Source organism: Lycium ferocissimum, chromosome 7 (assembly GCF_029784015.1).
Source record: "Lycium ferocissimum isolate CSIRO_LF1 chromosome 7, AGI_CSIRO_Lferr_CH_V1, whole genome shotgun sequence".
In the NCBI taxonomy this organism is placed as follows: Eukaryota; Viridiplantae; Streptophyta; class Magnoliopsida; order Solanales; family Solanaceae; genus Lycium; species Lycium ferocissimum.
This window is the reverse complement of record NC_081348.1, coordinates 16,967,405-16,983,173: the sequence shown is the minus strand read 5'-3', so window position 1 is coordinate 16,983,173 and position 15,769 is coordinate 16,967,405. Positions and strand designations below refer to the sequence as shown.

The 15,769-nt window shown below is 37.0% G+C and overlaps 1 protein-coding gene across 1 annotated transcript; it reads right to left on the bottom strand.

Moving 5' to 3' along the window:
• Positions 1–8,777: 8,777 nt before the first annotated feature.
• Positions 8,778–14,166, bottom strand: LOC132061977 (receptor-like protein 9DC3). Its single transcript, XM_059454645.1, has 5 exons — positions 14,064–14,166; positions 12,786–13,424; positions 12,379–12,549; positions 10,360–12,273; positions 8,778–9,048 (listed from the first exon to the last, which is right to left on the bottom strand). The coding sequence occupies exons 1-4, from the start codon at positions 14,164–14,166 to the stop codon at positions 10,370–10,372; spliced, it is 2,817 nt and encodes a 938-aa protein (XP_059310628.1). The 3' UTR covers positions 8,778–9,048; positions 10,360–10,369.
• Positions 14,167–15,769: the final 1,603 nt, after the last annotated feature.

Sequence of the window (15,769 nt, the reverse complement as noted above, 5' to 3'; positions counted from 1 at the left end):
CTAGCCCCAAACACACAACAGAGCCCAACCTAAGGCAATATCCAACCCAACTTCATACCCGAAGGTTCACATGCTGTCTCCGATAATACCATCTAAATATATGTTTCTCTACACGAAGTCTCACCAAGGGTAAGCCATAACCTACCTGGATGGCCGAACCGCAACACCAACAACTCACTCATTTGCATTGCCTTTCCGCTGAGCCTCAGAACCAAAGTAGTCTAAGCATAATCGAAATCTAGATTAGAAATCATGAAGAATGATACTAATATTGCTACCATTCAATTTAGGTCAAATCCAAATCTAGAATTGGGGAAACGGGGCCACAAGGGCAAAACAGAAAATTTGGAATCAAACTATCAAATTAAGCAGTAGGTGATCATAACTCAACCACTAATTGCTGATTTAGCTCATGAAATCCCTTAATTTCGAAATTGAAGCAAAACCCCCAAATTTCGGTATAAACCCTAACTTTTTTATTCAAGAATTCAACACTAATAATGGAAATATAAATGATTAACAACCTTAGATTCATCAAAATTTAGCATAAATCCCATCAATTTCATCATTAATAAGCCTAGATAAAATGTTCATCAAAACCCACTTTCATCTTCCATTACTAAAGGATTATTAAGAGAAGGGGGAATCTATGATGTTCAGGATTAATGGAATAGTAAAAGGATTAGGGGAACTTACCACCAAGAATCTCCACTAAAAGTCTCCAAGAATAGATCCCAAGAGTCTATTTTCGTAATGGTATAGAATGAGGGACTAAAGGCTTTTAACACTTTATTAATTATACCCACTGCCCGTCACCCGCTTTGGCGAAGCTGGGACCGCCCCAGCTGAGCCGCTCCAACGGTCCCTCGACTGCTTCAGCAAGTCAAGACCAATTTGCTTGGACCACTCCGCCAAAGCGGGCACCAGACACCAGAAAATCCACCCAAGTTTCACAATTTAATTCGATTTTCTGACTAATTACCGAGGCCATCTGCTCGCATACCATACATATAGACACACATAAAAACACGCTACGAACGCGCTCGTGGCCTCGAAATTCCCAACGGAGGTCTCGTTGATCAAGTTAAAACCCGATACCTTAATTCCAATTTCCTAACCCAAGTTCCAAAATGCATCCGAGTGCATTGGGAATTGAACCAGATATACACACCAGTTCTAAACGACCCTCCGGACCTCTCGAAATTGGCGAATTTTCAAAAAAGGTCTGTTTACCCAAAAGTCAACTTTAGGTCAACTATTTTCACTTTAAGCCCAAATTTACCAAAAAGTTACCCTAATCCGATCTAGACGCCTCGAGAAGTGCGTCAATAGTCCTCTAGGGTCGAAAGTGAGATAATCAATGCTCTGGAAAGGACGAAAATGTCAGAAAGACTATAACGACTAAACGGGTCATTACACCTTTATAAAGACAGCTTAGGCAAAAGCTCTGAAGAGTGCAATGTCTCCAATGCTAGGTTGTCCTGAAATTGCCATGTGAGCATACCTGTAACAGTATAAGAACGAGTTAGATATCTCCAAAAAACACTTCATGCATTGTACCTCTTTTCTCAACATATCCATTCATTGAGGAGCTATTAGATAATTTGAAGCATCCACATTTTCAGCTGACTTAATCTATGATGCTCAGATAATGTTTCAAGGATTTAGATGGCATCACTGATTGTATATTCAACTCCACTCCATGAATTCTCTTTAAATTCATAAAGAACCCAGTTCTCAGACTTTAGCATATCCAGCAGGCTTATGTTGTCTCCTGACAGGGAGTGATGACCAGGTTCTTCGATTGTTTAGGATATGGTTGTCTTTTCTTAGATACCGTCAAAAGAGAGCCTTTTGAACTTGGTTGAGTTTTAGTATGCGACTCAGCACTTAGCGCAAGTATAGTGGTGTTTAGCCTTTGGATACAATAGACTTCAGAGATTTTAACATCGTCCTTCCTAACCTTTATTCAAATCCTTGATTTCACTGGAGTAGGGAGCCTTTTGATGGTTTACAAGTTTGCAAACACAAAGGACGATTTTCCTTATTTGTCATCCTTTTGTTCAGAACTTTTGTCCACGAGGTGGACTTCCCTCTCTTTTCTCCTCTTGAGTCATCTTTAGGAGGAACTTTTGATATCCAAAGCTCTTGCCTTGAGAAATGAGGAACCTTATCAAGCTGAAGTGATAGCTTAGAAACCTCAGGTCCTATATATAAAGGGACCAGGTTCTTTTGCATTCTTTGGTCACTGGACTGTACCTACTTCATTTGCTATCCTTAGCTTGAGTTATCATCTCGACCTTACGCTTTGTTCTCCTCTGCTTTTGTGATCTCCGTTCCTTTTTAGAGGACAGTTCACAACGAATCTCCAGGAACAGGATCCCGAACACACATTCATTAAGCACAAGCCTAATGAAATAACCACCTATCATCAACAAGAATTACCCTTTTCTTGTCTTCAGCACACCACTTGTTGTCATTTGCTATTGATATCATGTGGACCTGGTCCTCCAGACTTTGTATCCTGCTCATTTACTTTATTGATAGGGACCAAGTATACATCTGTTGACAGGATAAGATTGGCTATGTTGAACTCCCTGTAGCTAACCCTGCTTAGTACACTTGCAGTTCGACCCTTCAACATGGTATGCACATTAGAGAGAGTGTCTTGCCGACTTTTGCTCACATAAAGAGTGCATTATCTCTTCACGTTATCACTCGACATACGCCCACCTTTCAAGGCCTTGAGTGAGATAAGGTTAACTATTTCTTCAATTTTGCGCTCAGAGCAGTCACCTTTACCAACCCCTTGTTGACTGCTCCTTTCTCACTCTAGCCCTCTCATCCAATTACTTATAAAACTTAGGAACCCAAACCAGCTTGGGTCCCAAGTAATGATAGATTTGATGAACTTGATGTCTCTTTGCACAGGCAGGTAACAAGCTCTTCTTTGTTAGAGGACCAAGTCCCGGTCGTCTTAGTTTGCTTTCAACATCCTCTCTGTTTCTTTGTACTAACTGAGCTTTTTCTTTACTTAAGTTCTCAAAATGACCAGCATAATCATAATGAGTATAAAGCCAGTCTTCAGATCCAGAGATACATTTTTCTTCCTTGTCATTCTCATCTTCTGATCTTGCCATAAGGGCAAAGTTAGAGTTATATCCTGAAGCTTCGTTATCAGTATTCATCATGAATGTCTCCTTTGCATCCCTGCCATCTTCAGATTCATGCAGAAGTCTTCCCAAGCAGCTAGAGCTTCCTCGACCAAGGTGTCAGCTTTCGTTTTTTAGCTAAACTTATCCTGAGGTACCTGGCACTTCTCTTTTTCTTCTTCGACATTTCTGTTGTTGCTTCCTAACTTTGACAAACCTTCAGTGATGTGTATCATTTCAAACTCATCTCCACTTGAGTCACTTTTCTCTTCTGATCTGACACATTTTTTCTTCTTCTTCCTTCTTTGCTTCTTGTTTTCTTCATTTTTCTTTTTTAGCTCATAAATCTTGAGGTCATTGATTAGTTCATCGAGTGTCAGTTCTTCCAAATCCATGGATTCAAGGATAGTACTAGATTTTACTTCCTATGAAATTGGCAGTGCCCACGGCAGCTTGCGAACTAAGAGATGCTCCTCAATAATTTTACCAAAGGGATGAAGTTCTTCAATGATGGAAGTGAATCTAGTGTACATATCACGAACAGACTCACTTTCCTTCATTTTGAAGAAATCATACTTTGTGGTAAGTGTCTCCAATTACCGAGTTGCTTTGCGCTACAAGATCCTTTTAGACTTTCTTGAGAGCATCCCGTTTTTTGTAGTTTTCATAAGATTATACTTTCTAAGACCGTGAGAAGAATGGCCTTGAGATTTTTCTTCTTTATGTATCACTGAGTTCCTTCTTTTCTTTTGGATCGATTTTTTTCAAACTCACTCTTTGGCCTAATGAGGGTCGTCACAAATAATGTACCAATTTTCTTGTCCTTGGTCAAAAATAAAATCCCGCATTTTTGCCTTCCACCATTCATAGAATTCTCCTTTTCTTTTCTTGTGAAAGATTCTCCTTTCTTCTTGTTTGGTGAACTAGCCATGACGAGGATCCTTTCTAAGTATTACCCTTTTAGAAAGAACCTGCTCTTATACCAATTGATAGAATATATAGATTAACCCTTCGGTTCACCACCGAAAGTTCACCAAAACGCCTAAAGGACCCGGTCCCTAAACTGTTTTCACAGATAATGATGGAAAGTAAATAAGGCAAGATATTTACGTGGAAAACTCCTTGCTCAAGGGACTAAAAACCACGACCTACCCCAGTGGGATTTTCAACTTCACTAAACTGAGCAATGTTCATATTATAACCTATTGCAACCTAGGAATTAAACTCTTAATTTCTCTCCCTCACAATATCCCTATTGTAAGCAACTCTCGACTACCTCTAGCCAAAACTAATACACCTTTGCCTATCCTAGACAAGTGTACCACTCAAAGGTTAGTAGGTGAACAGCCCACAAACAACTTCTGAGAATTCAAACTAATACACCTAGACTAACTCTAGCCTAGGGTACCACTCAAAAGCTTGTGAAGATAAACTTCTTACAAGCAGCCCTTGAAAATTCAAGCCCCTACAAACAACTTCTTAAAAGAGAAGAGTAGGTTTACAATTTGTAGAACAAAGGAACAAAGACTCAACAACCTAAGGACTTGAAACATCTTCAGTTCAGGGATCTGGTCCTTTGGCTTGTTGAGGCTTTGTTCTTGAGAGCACCTTGAGAGGGGTTGTGGCTGCACTTGAGAGAAATATAATTTTCAGATTTGCAAGTGTTAGGTTAAACAATGCCAACATGTTGTATATATAGGGGGCCAAGTGAGGAACATGTGAGAAGCATGTGACCATGGATAGGGACCTTTCATCTTTTCACATTGGCTACAAGTTTGACCTCCAGCATGTTGAACTTGTGCTACTGCAGTTCTGCCAGTCAGAGCAGTGCACACAGCTTTTCCAGCTGTCATGTTTCGTATAGTACCTAGGGGACCTGGTCCTTGGTGTATTTGTCAAATCATCAAAACTACAACATATCATAACTCATCAATTTGATTTCTCATCGTCAATAAATTGTTTCGTATAGGGGTGTCAAATTTGGCCCAGAGGATTGTCCGCCCAACCCGCCCAAAATTTTAGGTTGGTCCTTGGTGTGTTTGCTGATTTTTAGCCCAACCCAACATAGCCCATTTTCAAGTGGTCTCCAACTTACAACAGCTCGCTTTTTATATTTGCTTAAATTTGGGTTTACTCATTTACTCTATTTTTTTTATGTATATACTTTTTCTTGTATCATGATCTTATAAGTTTGTAATATGTTTGATATGAAGGGAAATATTTTTCACGAAAAATGTTTTGCTCGAAAATATTTACCACGGAAAATGTTTTCGAAAAATCCGAGAAAATATTTTCGCAAAAAATGTATTTCTAGAAAATATTTTCCACGAAAATGTTTTTCAAGAAAATAGACCCTTAAAAAAAATTGGTCAAGCATGGTCATGACCTAACCTATTTTTAGCCCATTTAAGCAACTTGCAAGCAAACAATAAACAATTTTATTCCAATTCTTAATGATCTACCGACTCGCCATGAAGTGATCTTCAGAGCACTTGCAAGAAATAAGAAACAAATTCAGCTCTTAAACATTAAGCAACATTAAATCATAACAAAGCAACATTAAATTCAAAAGCCATTTGGCAGTCTCAATATATGCTTATCTCTGAAGGAAAATAAATTATGTTAACCTCATATACATTTAAGGGAAACCGAAACCAACAACATCAATGCAAGTTGTGCAACTAACCACCTTTATGGTAAAGAATGAAAGCATGGACAAAATGCAGTTAACATTTCAAGTCACTATCAAATTGTTTTGGTTATCATGGTCTCAATAACTATAAGAAACATTGGCTGAACATGCAAGATCTTGGAAACCAATCACTCATAAAAAAATCACTATTTTCCCACTGAAAAATGTTCAGTGGCAATTCCCATTAAATGTCGGTGGGATCGAAAAACCCTAAATAGTAGTGTTTTCACACGAAAATATTTGAAAGTTTCCCGGCGTTTCAATAGGATGGGAACCTATTCCCCGTCATGCGTTTTTCAGTGAGCTAGTTTTGGTGGGAACGAGGTGGGAAAATCATGTTTTATAGCACAAATTTCCCACCGAATATTGGTGGGAAAAACCTCTATTTCTAGTAGTGAATGGTCAACTCTCATAGGTGCTTTGGGTATCATGCTACTTTTTTTAAAAAATTATTTATTTCTTTTTAATTTTTGTTTATTAATCTGGGTATCGTGGAGATTACTAGAGAAACCAGCAAGGAACAATTTGAGAGCAATGTAGATTATATGCGCCATCTCGTGAATCTGTCCGAAAGCTTCTTGTCTCCCAACAAGCAAGATGAAAAATCATTCTCTTCGTAATGGACTTTCTTTACTTCGATAGATACAATCAATTCAATTGAAATATTGTGTTGGCGCTCTAAAAGATGTTTGATCTGATTCAATTCTGTTTTGTTGGACTTAACCGTACTATTGTTATATAGAGGTTTGTGGGTTGTTATATATAGAAAACATCTTTAAAGTGTCTTTCAATTTTCTCATGTTCATTTGGAGGAAATAATTGTTGCTACGACATTTTCCGGTCCTATTAAAATGTTTTTCAATTTGACTCATCCTTTGTTTGGTTTTAAATTTTTTTTCAAATTTTACGTGTCAAATTTTTTTAAAAAAAATAAAAAACTGAATTTTCTTAAAAAAAAAAAAAATTTAAAACCCGTTTTTAAAACCCTTTAAAAAAAATTGATTTTTTTTAAAACCCTTTTAAAAAAAATTAAAAACATGGATTAAAAAACTGAATTTTCTTAAAAAAATGATTTTTAAAACCCGTTTAAAAAAATTGAAAATATGAAAAATAAAACTGAAAACATGATTTTTTTAAAATATGGAAAACTTGATTATTAAAACTTAAAAAAAAATTTTCCACCCAACTTTTATTTTTCACCCCCAACCACCAAAATGTAACCACTCGAATTTTTATAAAAATTTGAAAAATTAATTATTTTTTTCCCATGAGGAAAACCCTTTTAAAACTAAAAAAAAAAATTCATATTTTTCGATTTTTAAGAAAAAAAAAAGTTTTCTTAGTCTCTCAAAGAATTTTTTTTTTTTTTTTTTTTTTTAGGGGGTAACCACCCCTACCCCCAACTAAAACCCCAACCACTTCCGCAACCATGCACCACCCTTTTTTTTTTTTAGGAAAACCCCTCAAAAATTCCCGCAACCCATGCACCACTCTCCCCACAAGTGCATTCCACCAACCACCAAACCCCAACCCACCCCCCACCCCCTACCCCCACTCTCCAAAAAAAAAAAAAATTTTTTGAAAAAAAAAAAAAAATTTTTTTTTTGCACCACCCTTTACCAAACCCCAACCATTTTCTACATGCACCACATCCCTCCATCCCCAATCGATCTCCCCACCACCACCCCCGCCATTTTTTTAAATTACTCTTGGTTTCTACACCACCACACCCCCAACCAAACCACCCCCTAACCACCCGCACCCTACCCCTACCCACCCCCAAATTTTTATCTTTTTTCTTAAAAAAAGTTTTAAAAGTTTCTTTTTTTATTTTTTCACCCCACCCTTCCTCTCGACACCCCACCACCCCCTCCAAATTTTTTTTTTTTAGAGTTTTGAAAAGTTTTCTTTTTTTGATTCTCTAAACCCACCCCCCGCACGCACCCCCTACCCCCTCCCGAATTTTCTACTTCCTATTTAATTTTTCCTTTATTAAAAAATTATAAAAATTGAAAGTTTGTGTAGTTATTGGAAGGGGTGGTGGGGTCGTGGGGGTGGGTGGTGTAAATATCCAAAAAAAAGTAACTTTTAAAACTTTTTAAAAAATATTTTTTGTGGCGGGGAGGGGGAGTTCTGGTGGTGTAGAAAACCAAGAAAAGAAAATTTAAAACTTCAAAATTGGGGGGGGGGGGCGTGGGTGTGTGTGGGAGTTGGTGTGGTATGGGTCCACTCCGGGGGGGGGGGATGTGGGGTTTAGAAAATCTAGACAAAAAAAATTAGGGGTGGGGGTGGGTGGTTGTGGGAGTTGGTGTGGTATGGGTCCCATGGGGGGTAGGGGATGTGGTGGTTTAGAAAATTCAGAAAAAAATTAAAAAACTTCAAAAAAAAAAAAAAATTGGGGGGTGGGGGTGGGGGGGGGGGGTTGGTGTGGTATGGGGTGGTGGGGTTGGGGTGTAGTTGTGGGGCTTGGGTGAGTATTTTCCTGAAAATGTTTTTTACCAACTAAATGAAAATAAGAAAAATAAGTAAGAAATTCACTTATTTTCCTCTACCCATAAGAAATTCATTTATTTTCCTATATCCAAACGAACATGAGAAAATAAGTAGAAATTCACTTATTTTTCAATAACACATTTTCCAGGAAAGCATTTTCCTTGAAAAATATTTTCCTTCATACCGAACACACCCTTAGTTAGTTTATGTTCTTGTAGGTCTTATTAAGAGGCTGGACTTGCAATGGAGACTGAAAGCCACGATTCCACTTAAGATCACAGAGTTATTTAGTTTTTCTTTCATAGAAAATAAAAAGGTGTGATAAAATTAGACAAAAGCATGCTGTCAGTACAGAGGATTTGTAAAATAGTTAAACACAGGTGATTTGACTGTCTGGAGAACTTCAAAGACTATTTTGAGTTACGAGGTCTACAAAACTATAAGCACTAGGAAATATTTGAACTTATATAATATGAGTTACAAGAGAAGCAACAATTCTCACAAGAAGTTGCACGAAACACATCAATGTAGAATTTATTAAAACAGCGCAATGATAAGTATCTTAAATAGACGTATTCAATACTGAACAAACACTAACATGATAATGTAATCCTTTATTATTTGCACATATTGCAAAATTATAGAACACTATTTTCCCAGGCCCATGCTCCCAATCTCTCTCTTGGCTCTTGGTTGATACTATATTGCCATCTGAAGAGCAATAATAAACAATGAATTACATTAGGGTCTTTTGATTGTGTACACTTACTGTGATTCTTGATGGACAAAAATAAAAAGGAGAAAGAAAGAAACAAAGTTGTAACTTTTTGAATATCGAAGGAATTAAGGCAAGTACTGCTATTATCCCCTTACCTCCGCATGCCTTTTCTTTTCCTCTCATGAAATTAAACCTCTGTTAACTGAATAAGGACATCATATGTCCAAAGTAGTTCACAGCCATCAAGAACTTAGCTAAGTTAAGTGCAACAATACTAAGAGATCTAGGAATATATAAGATTCACCTTCTCTAAGGTAGAACACATCCTCTGTATGGCTTTCGGAGACTTGCTTTTTAATGTTTTTTGGTTAGTAAACTAAAGAGAACTATGAATAACCTAAAAGGTCATTTGATCGATCTTTTCGCAAGAAAGTAAAGATACTGCATAAAATTACTAAAATAAGTGATTGGTCAGGAGGATAGTACGGAACAATATAATTACATAGAGAAGATGTGAAGGTGACAGTACCGCTTCATCAGCTCATTAAAACAACAACAACAACAACATACCCAGTATACTCCCACTAGTGGGGTCTGGGGAGGATGGGTTACGCAGATCCTACCCCTACCTTTGTGTGGTAGAGAGGCTGTTTCCGATAGACCTTCGGCTCAAGAAACTCATTTTTCAAGAAAATGGTTTGAAATAAATACAATAGTAAAAGCTATAGCAAAGGATTTGAAGAAAGAAAAGTAGTGACAGTACAAATAATTAAAAATAACCAAAGTGAAAGAAACAACAGTAGTAATAGAATCAAAGCATAAGATGATGCTAGCTTCATCAGTTCATTAATGAGCTAAACCATTATGTTATCGTAATAGGAGGTTCGTCGATGAATTTTAACAACTTATCTTTAATTCAAAAGACGTCCAGAAACTAGACAAGATTGTATACTTCAAGTGTTTATATAGGACAAGTAAATGAGCTAGAAAAAAGTTTTCACAAAAATAAGTTCAGTGACAGGCCAATGCAAATTTAAAGTATACCCGCTGTATTGGCAAGACACTGCATCATCCACCCGTCAAATATGAAGGAAAAAAATGCTAAAAATCATTTCCCACTCAAAATATTTGTTTACATATCAATTTGCGACTAGAGGTTGAACAATTCCCATTAATGGCTTATGTTGTTGTTCTGATAACTTCTCTTTTGTAACTTTCCAAAGGAAGAGCATACTTTTAAAATGTACACTAAATTCGGTATTGCTAATAAATTATGAACAATAACGCGACTATTGATTAATTACCTCATAGATTTCACAGTCTTCTTCTGCGAAAGTTCCTGCTTCTTTGACCTCTTCTCTTTGCTCTGTATGCCATTTCATGAGTGATAGTTGCAAAAAAGTCTATGAACCATCTTGGCCTTTCAAAGTGGTATATGAGATACAGTATGGTAAATCCAAAAGTCAAGCCACAGCCATAACCAATTACGACAGATTGCCAAGTCATTTCGCTAAGAAAACTCGGCTCATCTTCTTCCTGTTCAACCAACGATACTGGTTCTGGTGCACTCTTATGCTGCCCGCATTCATTTGACAATGGAAATCCACACAATTCACTGTTTCCAAAATATGAATCATTTGGAAACGTATTGAACTGGTTACTATGAGGAATAGGTCCAACAAGATGGTTGTGTGACAGATTTAGGACAGCAAGAAATGTGAGACTTGCCAATTCCTCAGGAATTTTGCCGGTAAGCTGGTTAAATGAAACGTCCATAGCTTCAAGCGTGCTCATGTTCTTCATTTCAACAGGAATATGTCCACTGAGGTTGTTATGCGATAAATTCAGCAGCAGGAGTGCATTCAAATTCCCAATGAACTCTGGGATTTCTCCCTCAAACTTGTTCCTTGATAAGTCGATTGTTGTGAACATCTTCAAGATCTTTCCGAATTCAGTGTCTTGATTTTTCAGCACTAGCTCCACTGATTGATCCTCATAGTTTTCTTTGTAAAGTCCAAAATCAGCTTGTTCCCCTATATATTCCAATTTTGATTTGTGTACATCCATGTTCATCATAGCTTTGAAACCTTTTAGAACCTCCATGGGTAAAAAGCCGGTAAACGAATTGCCAGAGAGGTCAAAGATCCTCAAATTTGGAAATGGCAATTTTGTTTTGAAAGCAATGATGGGTCCATAAAATCTATTAGATTTCAATATGAGAATCTCCAACTCGTGCAGCGTCTCCAACCAGGTGGGAAATGTATCACGAATTTTGTTGTTTCCCAAATCAAGGACTTGTAAGGATGGACAGTTGATTAAAGATTTCGGGACTGGACCTTCCAATTGATTCTTCCTCAAGCTAAGATGAACTAGTGTACTATTCTTTGGGAATTTGTTTGGGATGGGACCATCAAAGTTATTTTCTCTTAAGTCTAGGACCACTAGCCTGGTAGAAGCAAACAAACAATGTGGAATTTCAGCACTCAGATTGTTATAAGACAAATCTAGTAATGAAAGGTAAGTTGATGAGCAAAGAGAGGACGGCAGAGGTCCTCTGAGTGAGTTTGATTGAAGATCCACTATCGTCATTGTCTTCCAATATAGATGGTCTAAACTTGTAAGGTAGTTGTGGGAGAGGTTAAGGAATTGCAATGAACTCAAACCTGCAAACCATTTTGGGAAGGGGCCATGAATTTCGTTCTCCGAGAGATCCAAAGACCATAATTCCTTGGCGTTTAACAAGAGATTTGGAAAATCTTTCACACGACAAAATCCTAAATCCAAATAACCAAGAAGAGGAAGGTTGATGATGATCTTGTCCTTATTGCTACTCCATGCTAAACCACTATGAGAAAGATCAAGATAGTAGAGGTTTGTCATGCTTGAAAACATTTCTGATCCAACCTCCCCACTCAAATTATTTTGTCCAAGAATGACATCGGTTAGGTTCACAAGATCTCTAAGTGATTGAGGTATGGGACCATTGAGTTGATTATGAGACATATCTAGCCGTTCTAGAGAGTTGGTCTTAAACTCGGGAAGTGGTCCACTGAAACGATTCCTCCCCAGCCACAAATGAATCACTGAAGGAAGACTAAGCATCCAAGATGGGATTGATCCATTGAGCGAGTTTTGAGACAAATATAGTTGTTTCAGATCTTGAAAGCCGCTAGCAATCAAAGGAAGTGGACCACCGAAAGTACAATTGTTTCTCAAGACTAAGCATCCAAGCTTTGATCAAGTTGACAAGAGACAAAGAAGTTGTTTCATATTCAAGGACCAATGAAATCATTGTTGCCTAGAGAGTGAATTGTTTCTCAAACTCAAAACTTCAAGCTTTGTCAAGTTGGAAAATGCATCGGAATTGTTGTTGCTTCCAAACGTAAGCTTTTGCAAGTTGGAAAATGCATCAGGAATTTTGCTTTCCAAATGGTTGTTTGAAAGATGCAGTTCAGTGATATGTGAAAGGTTCCTGATGGATTCTGGAATAGGTCCTACGAGGTTGCACCGAGAAAGTTTCACAAGTTTTAAGGCTTTGAGACTCCCGAATGAACTGGGTAGTCCTCCGGAAATATTCATTGAAGAGAGATCCAACTCCCTTAGTGAATGACTACTACTCCAGTTAAACTTGGGTAAGGAAATGTCAGATCAATATTGTGTGACAATCTGAGAGTTTCCAGATTGGGTAGGAGGAAAATGCTATTTGGCAAGTCTCCATGCAAGTTAGTACCTCCAAGATCTAGATATCTCAAAGTAGAGGATGACACATTCATAGGTATCTCGGATGAGATGACAACATTAGAAAGAGAAAGTACCTCTAACTTGGTAAAGTTTCGAAAGAGCATGTTGAAACCTTCCCGGCTAAAGTGGACATCAGAGTCAAAGTTAGAGAGATCAAGCGAAACCAAATTGGACAGGTACGAGATTTCTAATGGAATCCTTCCTTTGAGATAACAATAAGAAAGGTTGAGATGCGTCAAACGGACCAACTGAACAATACCCTGGGGAATATGAGATTCTAGAAAATTATTAATTGAAAGATCAAGCTTTTGAAGATGTTGAAGCTGGAAAAGGCTACTATTGGGATGAATAGTTCCTTCAAGTTTGCTACAACTGAGGTCCAAACCAATCACATGCCCGGTGAGGCTATCACAAGTAACACCATTCCACGTACAACAATCCATACTACTATTCCAAGACGTCATCTTAGGAACAGAAGATTGGCAATGGAATTTGTCGTCATAGTAAAGATCATCAGAAGAGCAAAGTGGATAGTCCGCCACGACAAGTGAATGCTTAAACTGTAAAAGTGCAAGGGAATCATCAAAGGAGCAAAGTGGATGCCCAAAGGAAAAAGAAACCACTTCAACTGCATAAAGAAATAGAAACAAAGAATTTAGTGACATCATTTTCTTTCTCTCTCTTCTATGTCTAATAGCAAATATAACTAATTAAAAGATGTTCTATCATTTATATAGAGTTGCAAACTAGCTATTACGAAACCAATTAAAATATGAATAAGGAAAAACATCATAACGACTAGAATTTGTGCATCTGTTGCTAGCCCAAACAATACGTACATAGTCGATTTCATTACTCAGATGGTCACTCAACATGAGGTACTTGGCCATTAAAGTCATCTATCTTCTTTTTATCTTCCAAAGTCACTATACTTTACCTAATTAGCTTGGATTTTATATTATTTATTTTTTTGAAACTGGTAACTATACTTGGATTTTATATTTTTCAGTGAGATTTAATGACGTGACAAGTTTAAGTTTAAGAAAAATTAGTTAAAACACTAACTAAAAATCTGAACCAATTTAGAACACAACCCAACACAAAACCGACTCAATACCTGACCCTACCCATCCCTTTTTATGCAAAAGAAAAATGTCTACGCCTTCATATTTTAGTTCACTGGTTTATAACATCTTCATATGTTGAATGGTTGTTTTAATCAACACTAAGTCAATGTAATTGTTAAAAGTAGTTAGCCCCATCACACCATTATTGATCTCTTCACCAGCAGCCTCTTGAATTTGCACCTCAAGATCATCAGATTCCACGATTGGTTCTTCACAAAATTGATAGGAGTTCACCTCATACATATTCCTGATCCATGAATGGCTCAACCGAATTTACCCCTGAAAGTCACCTTTGTATCCACCTTCTCTTGTGCAGAATACTCCATAATAGTTGGTCAGATTGCTACTTTGATTAAAAGAAGGAATTTTTCTGTTGGACATCTTCTTATGAGTAATTATCAATAAATTTAATATTCCATCAGTTTAGGACATTTTAGTAAATTTACCAGTTATAATGCAGTACAATACACTCAAAACCAAACAATAAAAGTGTTATTAAACAACAGCAAGGATGCATTATATCCCAACATTGTATCTCCAATACAGTACAGTACAGTCATACATTATGAATCGACATGTAACAATTCAGAATGTTAGTATTCTCATAGCCAAGACTCTTCCCTTATCTTGCTGCTTCCAAGATAATTACATATTTTCACAACTCATAATTACATATTTTCCCTTATCTTGCTGCTTCCAAGTGCCTAATTTTTACCTACAGTCCTGCAAAATCTGCCTTTTTTCTTCTTCATCGAGACCTTGAGCATTTTTTTAGATTAAAAAGGGATGGTCGGGTAAGGTATTGGGTCCGTTTTGGATTGGATTGGAATCTAAATTAGTCCAGGTTCATAATTATTGTTTTAACTATTCCCTTTTTAAAAATTTGTCACGTCACTAAATCTCACCGAAAAATATAAGATCCGGTAAAGATGATCACAAGAACTAATTAGGTAAAGCGAAGTGACTTTAGTCAGATAAAAAAAATGGCTTTGACGATCACTTAACCAAAGTTAGAGTTACTATATGATCTTGCTCGGACTCTTCAAAAATATCAACGGGTGTGTGTCGGATTTTCTAAAATTCGTGCATTTTTGTTTGATCCGACATGAGTGTTGCAGCATTTTTGGAAGTATCCGATCAACATGGCATTTGAGCAATCAACTCGTGGATGGTCAAATTAATATTATTCTAAAGACTCCAATAGAAAAGAAAGTAGAAAGTTGCAATCACATAGAAAACAAAAAGTTAATATAGGTCATAAGAAAGACTTGGAAATCTGTGTTGAGGTCATTCATAATTTGCAAAAAGCTCCATCAATATTAAACTATACATATCAGTATTTTCCACATAACTTTCACTTGTAGAAAGCGTGTGAGGCCTTCTGAGCATTAGCAGATGACCAAAATTCAGTTTGTGAGTCCACCAAATATCCAATTAATTACCAAACGGGGCCCTATAGATAGGAAAAATCACAAACAAACAGCTCTCTCTACTGACTCCAGCTTTGTCCCCAACTTTAATCAAACTATGCTATCAGCTTTGCGTATCGTCCCATTTTTTTTTTTAAAAAAAAAGATATATTTAATTAGCAAATCGTGTAGGGGTACACGATTTGCCAAAATACCCAATATTTTTTTATTTATTTTTTTAAGTTCTCTTCACAACTCGTGGACTGCACCACGCTTTGAAACAAAATGCCTAAAAATTTAATGCAATTATACCTTTGAAGTTCACGATTTAGGCCCTAAGTTGTTTTTGATACATTGATAAAATCCTAATAAATGTCATCCACACACCGAGAGATAATGTTTTAAAGTTGGCATATATAATGTAAGGTCCCAAAAAG